At 49.6% G+C, this 12,034-nt stretch overlaps 1 protein-coding gene across 2 annotated transcripts in view, besides 1 other annotated feature; it reads right to left on the reverse strand.

Moving 5' to 3' along the window:
- Positions 600–2,032: an enhancer, noted in NCBI's record as "VISTA enhancer mm169". NCBI's record gives its function as "enhancer in: heart[4/5] | other[4/5]" and the evidence as "EXISTENCE:transgenic organism evidence [ECO:0001131][PMID:17130149]".
- The window catches only part of Blm (Bloom syndrome, RecQ like helicase), an 80,156-nt gene continuing 78,646 nt past the window's right edge, over positions 10,525–12,034 (reverse strand). For both annotated transcript variants that reach the window (NM_001042527.2, NM_007550.4), the window contains exon 22: positions 10,525–10,968. In NM_001042527.2, the coding sequence (NP_001035992.1) occupies positions 10,791–10,968 (178 nt within the window). In that variant the 3' untranslated portion in view covers positions 10,525–10,790. The remainder of the gene's footprint in view (positions 10,969–12,034) is intronic.

Raw genomic sequence — 12,034 nt, forward strand, 5'->3', positions numbered from 1 at the left:
CTTGTATAGCACTGTCCAAAGTGGGTTGCTAACAGTGTCCCTCCGTGTACGTGGAGCCCGTCAGCCACAAGCTCAGCTCCAGCTGTGCAGTGCTCCAGCTGTGCAGTGCTCCGCCGCTCCAGGAAGCTGCAGTAGCACATCTGGACAGTGCAGGCTTGGGGCGGGAGAGGGCCGTGTGCTGGCTGTGGCTGTGGTTCTGGGCTCCCATCAGGCCCAGAAACCCAGGGAGGAAGTGCAGTGTCTGCTTTGTTCTCAGGGGGAGTTGGCCTTGAAGGTACTACTCACAGGCCTGGGTTTCTGGGTTCTTCAGTGCAGCCAGCCATAATGGAGGCAGGACAGGCAGTCATTACCTCTTTTGGAATTCCATCTTCAAGAGAGGAAGCTGAGGCAAGCGAGGCAGAGCGCTCAGGGAGCAAAGCAGATAAGAAGGCGCCTGACTCTGGCTGGCCCACCACTCCTCGCTGTGAATGTCTGAGCGAGGACTGTATGGTGCCTCTTCCTCCCCTGGCCCACTGCCCGGTGCCACACTGAATATGTCCTCGACAGTCTTTGATGAGGCAGATCCTCACTTCCTAGGCTTATCTCCACACCAGACTCTGGGGCAGCTCGAGTCACGAATGTTATAACACACCACTGCCCAGGGCTTCCCTCCCAGTGTGCTCTCCTGCTGTGGGGAAGAGCCTAGCCACCAAGGAAGGATCAGCCTGCTGGCTTCAGACAGGTAGGTATGTCCCTGCAAGTGAGCTAGCCAGACCTTCAGTTACTTCACCTGTTGGTGACACTGGTCCCTTTGACAGCTATGGTCTCAACCCCAGAAATTTGCTCACATTATCTTGGCAGGCTCAGAGCAATCTTCGTTACAAGGTATGCGGTTGTGATCTCTCGGAGGCACAGATAAGTTAAGCAATGTACTCAAGCTCACACAGTAAATGGTAAACTTGGCTTTCGACCCTAAGAAACCTAAGCCCACTTAACACTCATCTCCACTGAAAGAACTGGTAGGAGAGCCTGGGCCACGAGTTGTGTGTTCCTAGACAGGGTGACTTGGTCCTGCCAGGCCTTAAGCAGAGAACTCTAAGCAAATATCACACCCCGTGTTCTGTAGAAAGCCTCTGTTTCCTGTTGGTGCCTGCAGCCCCTGAAGAGCCCTCAGCAAACCTTATCATGAAGCAGCATTTGCCTAGCCCAGCGGGGAGACAGCTCCGCTCCCGGGCGGGCGGATCTGGCTGATGACTGCCCTTATTTGACCCCACAGGCTGGCAAGGCCTGGGGAATGTCAGCTCACACTTGCCTCCACAGCTTTCAAGAAGTTTCCTTTGCTTCCAGTACACTCAGCAAAGTGCATGCTGGGAGTGGCAGATCTGTTCCTTGTCACCAATCTCTTTAAGATGTACTTTGTGGGGAGCTGGGGGCAGAGAGCTCAGCAACCAAGCGCCAGCTTCACATGTGTAAGGCTCTGACTTTCATACAAAGCACCACTAAGAGAGGGGGGGGGGAAAAAAAAAGATGTGCTCTGTGCTGCCTTTCGTGCCTGTAATCCCACCACGTGGGAGGTTAAGGGAGGATGTCTACAAATTCAAAGCCAGCCTGGCCTACATGGTGAGTTCAGGGCTAGATAGGACTGCAGAGTGAGATGCTGCCTAAACGAACAAAACAAAACAAAACAGGCTGGGATGTAGCTCAACTGTTAGTATTTGTCTAGCATGCATAAAGCCCCGAGTTCCAGGCGCCCAGCACCACACAAAGCTGGCCACCGGCAAAGGCGTGGTAGGCTCCTGCTGGAGAGGTGGAGACAGGAGGAGTAGGAACTTGCTGTTTCTGGCTACTTTGGCAAGTTCAAGGCCAGCTTAAGATAGGTAAGACTCTCAAGTGTCCCCCACCCCCTACCCCGAAGCTGTACTTCAGAGTTGAAAGGGCTAAGAGCTCCCTCTGTCTCCTTTGTGAGGAGCATGTGTTTGTGAAGTCACGTGTGTGCAAGGATGTTCCACTCCATGGTCAGTACTCTGTGTGCCACTGGACAGGCATTTCAACACTGAAGATGCAGGTGACAGTTATCACGGAGTATAAAGTCCTTTGTTGCTGTTTGTTTTGAGAGGTTTCGCTTTGTAGCACAGGCTGTCCTGGTACTCACAACACACAGCAACTCCAGACTGGCTTTGAGCTCACAGGCAAACCTCCTGTCTCAGCTTCTCAAGTGCTTGGATTCCAGATGTGAGTCACCGAATTGGTGAAAGTCTTTTTTTTTTTTTTTTTTTTTTTTTTGTAGCTCTGAAACCAAAGACAAAAGAGGAGGGGCCAGGTCTAATAGTATACACCTTAGCCACAGGCTTGGGAGACTAAGGCAGGAATATCACTTGAGCCTGCCAACTAGAGGCCAGCCTGAGCTACAAAGGAGAGAGAATGTCTTGCCCAAGTTCAGGAAGGTACAACCTCAGCAGCTGTCCATATTCACCCCAGGGCTGATTCATCCAAAGACAGGATTTGAACTCCCATCCTCCCCATGGCCCTGAGGGCCTCACAAAGCCCCTTCCCCCACGTGTAAGTACACCACAGGTGCATAAGATAGAAAAGGGAGCTGAAAGCAGATGCTGGGGACTGTATAAAACTAAGCACACGATACCGAATGGAGCTTCAGGTCAGTAAATGGGGGGCTGGCTAACTACATGACATCAACTGTATGAATATGAGGTCAACCAGAAGAAACTTTGCCTTTGTCTTGGAAGGGAGGTTGGCACCAGGCCACAGTGGCTTGGCCTATCACTTCCATGGGCTACGAGATGCCATGGTCCATAGACTCGAGGCCCTGTCCCTATCCTCCTATCTTATTCTCCCATGAGGAAAGTCTAGGTAAATGCCACCACATCTGTCTTCCTCATAGCCCACATGCACTCCCATGGCTACCTCTTTGCCCCACTCATCCGCCCATCCATTCATCCATCCATCCTCCCACTCATCCTCCCACATGCCCCTCACTGACTGATTCTCCCCATTCGCTCATTACCCAACCCCATTCATGATCCATCCATCTACCTACCGACCCCGCCCTCAGCTCCTTACATCCACCTGCCTATCAAGCAAGCACCATGCACCATGCACTTATCTACCCATTCTCAGGCACTGGGTAGAACCTAGATCTACAAGCAGAGGGAGACGCCTGCAAAGCAGTAGAGCCAGTGACAGAACCTGCCTTTTATTTGGGGGGCGGGAGGAAGGGCGTCTGCTGCCGTTTGTTTTATATATATATGGAAATACCTGAGAACAAGTTACTTATAAAGAAAAAGTTTAATTAGCTCAACACTGTAAAGGCAGTGACGTCTGTGATTTGAACTCAGGGCAGAAAGTGAAATTTCAACGGGGCAAACACGCTCTATGATAATGCACTGTGAGGTCACTGACATGGGACAAACACGCTCTATGATAATGCACTGTGAGGTCACTGACATGGGACAAACACGCTCTATGATAATGCACTGTGAGGTCACTGACATGGGACAAACACGCTCTATGATAATGCACTGTGAGGTCACTGACATGGGACAAACACGCTCTATGATAATGCACTGTGAGGTCACTGACATGGAACAAACACGCTCTATGATAATGCACTGTGAGGTCACTGACATGGGACAAACACGCTCTATGATAATGCACTGTGAGGTCACTGACATGGAACAAACACGCTCTATGATAATGCACTGTGAGGTCACTGACATGGAACAAACACGCTCTATGATAATGCACTGTGAGGTCACTGACATGGGACAAACACGCTCTATGATAATGCACTGTGTGGTCACTGACTAGGTGGTTGGTTTTTTTTTTTTAATTTATTTTTTTATTTTTATTTTTTTTGTCAACTTGATACAACCTAGAGTCATCTGGGAAGAGGGAACCTTAATTGAGGGAGCACCTAGAGGCAGGCCTGTGGGGCATTTTTTAAATTCATCATTGTTGTGAGAGAGCCCCAGCCCCCGAGGGTGGAGCCACCCCTGAACAGGTCAGTCATGGGTGGGATAGGAAGGCAGGCTGAGCAAGCCATCAACAGAGCCAGTGAGCAGCACTCCTCCACGGTCTCTGCTTCAGTTCCTGCCTGGAATCCCTGCCCTGCCTTCCTCAGCAATGGAAGAGGGATGGACTGTAAGTCCTAAGATGTAATAAACTTTTTCCTTTCCAGGTTGCTTTTGGTCATAGTCTTTATCACAGCGACAGAAAGCAAACTAGGACATTAACAAAGCCATAAAGAGAGGCAGGCAAGGCCGGGCGTGGTGGCGCACACCTTTAATCCCGGCACTAGGGAGGCAGAGGCAGGCGGATTTCTGAGTTTGAGGCCAGCCTGGTCTACAGAGTGAGTTCCAGGACAGCCAGGGCTACACAGAGAAACCCTGTCTCGAAAAAAACCAAAAACCAAAGACCAAAAACCAAAGCCATAGAGAATTAGCCCACAGGGAAAGTCTTCGTCCCTCTTTAAGGCCTCACCATCACTGACCACGATGGACCATGATGACACTAACATTTCTGGCACGCCTCTGCATTTTGACCGGCTGTGGTTCTCTGTAGTGGTCTCCATCTGTTGCAGAGAGGTTTTCTTGATGAGGGATGAAGACTGTACACACCTGTGTGTGTGTAAGGACAAGGGTTTGAATGCGGTAAGGGATCTTGCTGGTTTAGTGTTGTAGCTTATGTTACCTGTATGCATGTAACAGCAATTAAAGGAAAAAGGCCATGAGCTGGAAAGAGACCAAGGAGGAATGCCTGGGAGGTCTGAAGGGAGGATCGGAAATCCTCTTCCTTCCTTTCAACTCCCTAACATTAGGTAGGAGAGAAAGAAGGGGGGGGGGGGAGGGAGGGAGGGAGGGAGAGAGAGAGAGAGAGAGAGAGATCAGGGATACGACAAGGTGTAGTTAAAACCATCTTTTTTTTTTTTTTGGTTTTTCAAGACAGGGTTTCTCTGTGTAGCCCTGGCTGTCCTGGAACTCACTTTGTAGACCAGGCTGGCCTCGAACTCAGAAATCCGCCTGCCTCTGCCTCCCAAGTGCTGGGATTAAACCATCTGTTTTTAATTGTTAAAAATCTTGTGTTTTCCCACCCGTCCACTTTGTTCCCAGAAATAACGGCTCTGAGACCTAATAGTTCATGAATAAATGCCTAGGCCAAAAGCTTTGCTTGATCCCCGACTAGCTCATGGCTTAACAGCCTGTTTAGTCTAGTCTAAGTCTTGCCATGCAACTGGCTACCCAGTCCTCAGTTTCATGTGACAATCCTCTTCTGTGTCTGGAGTGAATCTCCTGCGCCTGAATATCTCCCAGAATTCTCTCTCTCTCTCTCTCTGCTGGATATCCCACCTTCTAATCCTGCCTCAGCTCATTGGCCATAGGATTTTTTATTGACAGCTTAAGCTTCCATACATTGCACGAGAGATTACCTCTGTAAAAGGCAATGATATCTTTCGACCACTTCCTGCTGATTAGGGGCAAGTTTGATCTTTGCCATCAGGATATCTACTTTCTTCTCTTCTCCTCTGCATGACGATTTGACAAACCACAATCAACAGCAACGAGCAGCCTCCAACCACCAACCAGCCACACACACACACTTACTGGGGCTCTAGCATTCATACATTCTCTGAAAAGCCCCCCAAATGCCAAATGTCACCCACTCAAAACAAACTATCTGCAACTGGCAAATTCGTACTCCCGCTAGAGCGTGAGTGAGGCAAATCAGTAAGCTGCTGTGGACAATCTAAGGCAGCCCCACACCCCACCCTTGGGGTTAGACAAAACATGTCCTTACAACATTTCTGTGTTTTTAAAGAAACCAAAATTCTCACTACAGGTCCCCATCACCTTCTGCCTGGGCAGGTGACTTGGCTAAGGGTGATTGTCTCACAGTGGAGAGCATCAGGCCACAGAGCTTTCTGTTTAGGGGTGGCTACCCAGATGGTGAGGCAGGGGGTTTGCTCATTCTTTCCAGTAGGGGAGGGCAGACAGGGAGTCAGAGAACCCCTGGGGCCAACCAGAAACCAGACCCCTGGCCGAGAAGTCCGACCTTCAGTGCAGCTCCTGTGCACCTTCCACGTCACACATAACTGGCCCCCACACTCCTGGCTTTGCTGTCTTTCCTTCTCTGGGGTGTGTGTGTGTGTTCCCACTGCCTGCTGAGGGCTAGGGCTGGGTTTGGGCCAATTAGTATTTGTAGAGTATCTGGCCAGAAGGACATGGTAGCATATGCCCGTGGTATATTTACTTGGGAGTTTAGGGGTTAGATTGAGCATAGAGTGAGACCACACTGCCTGCCTCTCCTTTAAGAGGGATATCCACAACCACCAGGGAGGGAGGCAGTGACAGGGCTGATATTTATTGTGTAGATGAGAGATTGAGCTGATTCTGGTGGTGTGGACCTATAATTTCAGCTACTCTGGAGGCTAAGGCAGGATTGCAAGTTCAAAGTCTTCCTGGGCAATTTAGTGAGACTATCTCAAGTAAAAGGAGAAACTGGTGGTGATGGCTCATGCCGTTAATCCCAGCACTTGGGAAGTAGAGGCAAGCAGACCTGAGTTCAAGGCCAGCCTGGTCTACAGAGCAAGTTCTAGGACAGCTAGGACTACACAGAGAAATCAAACCCAACTAAACCAACCAACTAACCAACCAACCAACCAACCAAACAAACAGGAGGCTCAGCGAGGCCATGGAGCTTACAGTTCCCTGACTTTTGAGGTCAGGGCAGTGCCCTGCTGATCCTTCCTAGGCTGATTCTAGATGCTCAAGTCCTCACTGTGAGCCAGGCACAGGCAGTTGGGAGGGATGCTGTCTACTGGAGCTTGAGTGGGCACTTGCTTCTGCAGTTAACCTCCTGCACAGCCACCAGATGCTGACATTCCTCTGACATTAATGGAGTTACTGTACTGCTGGTCAAGAGGAGAGGGAGCTCAAGGCGCCTCTTATGGAAGAGACCCAAGGATGCTGAGCTTCTGCTGGCCTCTGGCTATAACAAGGCTTGGTGTCACCGGTGTCCTTCCTTCCAGCCAGGTTAGGATGCCAGAGGCTAACAGCCAGAAGCTCCAGGTCAGACTTCTCATTTCAAGCCTCACTATGTCCCAAGGGTCACTGCCTAGGGGTTCTCCTCTCCTACGAGAGAATCTTCCCTGACAGAGGTGTAGTCTTGCCTTGGCAAAGGGTCACATAGTTCCCAGCAGGGACTGAGACAGAGGCAGGCCAGGCTGCCCTTTGTGTGAGTATGGCTGGCCCTGCAGAGTCCACAGGGGCAGACAGATCTTTTTTTTGAGGGGGGGAGGGTAAGCTCTGTACTGTGAACAGACCTCAGTGTAGGACCATACAGAGTATTATCCCTGCCCCCTCCTGCCAGCAATCAGACCAAATTCCATTGTGCATACTTGGGGGGATGTAGGGATCTAGCCCCGGGCCCTACATGAGGGTTGGGGAGAATGGCCTACCTTACCAGGGCTCTGTGAGCTTAAGTTCTGGTTTATCTTGTTCCTTGTTATTTTTAGCCATCAGCAGAGCAGGTCCAAAGGCTACCCCAACCACTGTGTATCTTATTCCCTCCTCCTCATGTGGGTCGATGAACCAGGAGGTAAAAAATAGGAGGTGTAGTGTTTGGAAGCCTAAGCTTACAAGGTCTGGACCTTGGAGCTTTGTTCTGTCCTACACAGCTCTGAGCCTTTGCCTCAGAGCACTTAAGAGCTAAGCATACAGATCACAGCACCCTGCAGAGTTGCCTTCTGGGTGAGACTCTTTGGTCCCCACCAGGGAGGCTACCCAGAGACTGTGAGAGTTGACGAGGAGGCTGTCAGAGCGCTCCGTGAGGGAATCTGTTCAGGACACAGTCCCTCTGCCTAGACTCTGTGCCCTGGAGGCCTTACCCAGCCTGGGGCCAGACTTCCAGGCCTATGGTAGTTCCTACCTAGTTATGGAACTGGAGACAGTTTGGCTGGGCTTCTGGAACTTTCTAAAGATGAAGGGAGTCTTCTAGGCTATGGTGAGATGTGGAGGTACAGCAGTTTCTCAGTTAAGAGCAGGGCCCTGGGCCTCCATGTCCTCCTGTGGAAAAGCTGTAGCTGAGCTGTGCAGGTTGGCTGTCCTTGGAGCCTCCTGTGAGGCAGCAGCACAGGGCAGGGCAGGGCAGGAGGGCCCGAGGCTTTGGGAAAATGCGGCTGGGAGAGGAGGCTGGATTGCTTAGGGAAAGAACAGAGATTCGTGAGCATGTAGACCTGGATGGGACATAACTGCTGTCCTAACTGCAACATGTTTGAGAGTGTGTTAGCTACACCAGGAAACCCAGAGACAAACTGGGACTCCAGGGTAGAGCCCGTGTCACCCTACTTGTCTTAGGGTTTTACTGCTGTGAACAGACACCATGACCAAGGCAAGTCTTATAAAAACAACATTTAATTGGGGCTGGCTTACAGGTTCAGAGGTTCAGTTCATTATCATCAAAGAGGGAGCATGGCAGTATCCAGGCAGGCATGGCGCAGGAGGAGCTGAGAGTTCTATGTCTTCATCCAAAGGCTGCTAGAAAAGACTGACTCCCAGACAACTAGGGTGAGGATCTTAAGCCCACACCTACAGTGACACACCTACTCCAACCAGGTCACACCTATTCTAACAAGGCCACAACTCCAAATGGCGTCACTCCCTGGCCCAAGAATATACAAACCATCACACTACTCATTACCACTTCCTCGCTGTGTGTGCTTGGGCAAGTTACATAAACTTTCTGAATCCTGCTTCCTACACAGAAAGGAAAAGGACACTACGATGCATTGCTTCCCAGGCTGGCAGAGGATGAGTGTGTGCACACTGAGTGGCCTTGGCATTCACTTGACTCTTCATGTTTTCTCTTTGAGGTCATGGAAGATCATTTGTCCTTGGAAGTGATCAGAGGCCACCTATCAGCTCTGGAATACAAGGACCTCAGGGGTGTATACATAAGACAGAGAGGTTCCATGAATGCTGGCCAAACTCGAGGAGTCAAGCCTCCACATCACTGTTCCTAGGGGAAGGTTTCTCTTTAGCTTCTCTTCAAGGCTCTGCCCCACAGTTACCTGGCAACAGCTAGGTATGCCTAAGTATAAAAGGGGCTTTTTGTCCCCTCCTGTCTCTCTTGTCCTCTTACCCTCTAAGACCTTTCTCTCCCCACTCCCCTCCTCCCTCTGTGTTCATGGCCGGCCTTTCTCTCTCTCCTCCCGCAACTCCCCTCCCATGTCCTAAATAAACTCTATTCCATACTCTATCTGTATGGCTGGGACCTCAGGGGAAGGGATGCCTCGGCATGGGCCCACAAAGGCACCCCCTTCCACCTCACCATACCTTGGTCTAACAAATGTATCTCTGGCTTCCCTTTCTCTTTTCTTTATTTTTATTTTTGGCTTTTCGAGACAAGGTTTCTCTGTATAGCCCTGGCTGTCCTGGAACTCACTGTTGACCAGGCTGGTTTCAAACTCAGAGATCTGCCTGCCTCTGCCTCCCAAGTGCTGGAATTAAAGGCGTGCGCCACCACTGCCCGGTCCCTTTCTTTTGTGATAAAACACAAACGTTTCTGTTAGACATTTCCTGGTGTCCTGTCTTATCATCTTGGAGAGAGGGTCTCATGTGGTCTAAACTGTGGTCAATGTCTCACCTTCCTTAAGGTGATCGCTATGCAGAACATCTTCACTGGGCCCCAGCTCAGGCCAGTTTCAGTCACTTGCCTTTGCTCGCTTCCTCTTGGGGTTGCCCAAGTGCAATGGTGCATTTCCCAGGGTACCTGCTCAGACTGGAGGCCACGTTGGAGGAAGGAGGCAGCTGCACTTTCTGTATCAGTTCCAAACAGAATGCTTCTCCAGAGCTGAGTGAAGCTCTGGGACTTGCCTGAAGCAGAGTTGCCTTTGATACAAACCACCGTGTGTACAAACCTTCCTTCTGGATGGGCCGCCACAGAGAATGTTGGGCCTTGCCAGACTCTCTCCAGGTAACCTTGGCTACTTGGTCCATCCTTTCTTCTTTTCACCCCGACAGGAGTCAAAAGAGAGCTTTCAAAGGCTTATTCAACAACCAGCTCTCAGCTAACACATTTGGCTGGTCTCTTCACTAAACTGCCAAAGGTGGTCCCTCAGCATAGGTGTATGGCCATCTGATGCCACCCCAGTTCTGAGGTCTCAAGACAGTGGTCTGCAGGCTTCTAGCTCCCTTCTCCGAGTGAGGTCAAGGATCTGGGCATTACACAAAGGGCAAACTAGGAAACATATCAATATTTAATACATTCTTGTGAGCAATCTATTTTATTTATTTATTTATTTTTGTTGCTGTTGTCTGTCTATCCTTTCTTTTTCCTTCCTTTAAAAAGAGAATGTTTCTCATTGCCCACATCGGTCCTGAACTCCTAGGCTCAGGTGATCTTTTTGGCTCAGCCTCTGTATATTATAGGAATTACTATGTAATACATTTTCTGTTTCCTCTGTCATTTGTCAAGGCTGCCTCACACAAGAAGTTCTACAGTTTCACAATGTCCCATGCTGCCTTCCCTTGGCTTCAGCAGTCATGTTCCCCTCGGGATTTCCTGGGGTGGATGATTCAGCCATTGCTACAATTGTTACAGATGCTCTGAGAAACAATGGCCACTACATGTGCAGTAGCACCAAAGAAAATGTTTATTTAAAAATAAGAACTATCACATGAGATACATTTAAATATTAATAGATAGAAGTGAAAACTTCAAATGCTGTAACAAGACTAACAGCTTTCTATTCACAGATGGTCAGATGCTGACAAACAAGATCTATGCGCAGAGAACTGTTAGGAGAAGGCATATGAAGGCCTGAGGAACGTTCTATTTACAGGCTTTGGAGGAGCCATAATCCCCAGTTTTCTACTGGCTGATGATGTTGCCTGAGAAGCACATGAGGCCGAGCGGGATCCAGTTACACCATAGAATTTACTTTTAGAAGTCGTTTTTCTGCATGTAGTAGAGCCCCTAAAATGTGGCAAAGAAAAGAAAATTAAAATGCTAAATGAGACGAAGTTAATAATCTTGTCTGTTAACTTGCCAGGAGAACAAACATGATTTTCCTTGGTCTTACATTTGTCTGCATTTTCTGTCTGGAAACCCCACGAGAGGGTAAGTTGCCCTACCCCAGTACACAAGTATGCTCTGAATTTCTTTCTAAAGTATCTCAGTTCGTGGCCTGTGACCAACCACAGACTCTCCCTCTAGCCACACCTTCCACAGCCTATAGCCGGAATCCTCTGCCTCTGGGTCTATTCTAACAAAGAGGAAGTGAAGACCTCTTTCTCTTTTTTTTTTTTCTTTTTTTTTTTTGGTTTTTCAAGACAGGGTTTCTCTGTATAGCCCTGGCTGTCCTGGAACTCACTCTGTAGACCAGGCTGGCCTCTGCCTCCCAAGTGCTGGGATTAAAGGCATGAGCCACCACTGCCTGGCATGAAGACATCTCTTAAAGACCCCAAATCTCTGGCCATCAGATACCCTAGAATTACTGCACTGACCCAGATGTGAGCAAGGCAGCTTTGTGCAGAGTGGAGATGGGGCAGAGCCTCTGGGTGGCCTCATCCTAGTCACATAGTCCTAGGAAGGCTGCATATGTGGCTCCTTAGGGAGGACCAAGCTGCCTCATGCAGTGGTCTGGCATGTGTCAGGGCCACGTAGTCAGCAATTCCCCTGCCCCAACACCCAAAGAACTGCCAACTTGTCCTTTCTGCTTACTGCCTCCTACAAGAAGGGAAGAGGGCCCTGCCAGAGCCTGAGCTGTGCCCTGCATATCACTTCTTTGCTGACCCGAGGAGAGCAATTTTCTAACCCTTGATAAAACAAACAAAAAGTGAACCACCTTGTCAGCTGGTTTACAGTGACAGTGGGCAGTGCAGAGGTGCACCATCAGTTGTATAATCCCGGGCAGTTAGTGGCATCCTAGGGCATGCTGCTGGGGTTAGGAAAAGTTTTTCAACATTGTAAACCTCTTGCTGGAGGGAAGGCAATCTCATTGCAGATCTGGCGGAGAAGCAGCCTCAAGTTTCCCTCTGCT

This window comes from Mus musculus, chromosome 7, assembly GCF_000001635.26.
Source record: "Mus musculus strain C57BL/6J chromosome 7, GRCm38.p6 C57BL/6J".
Lineage (NCBI taxonomy): Eukaryota > Metazoa > Chordata > Mammalia > Rodentia > Muridae > Mus > Mus musculus.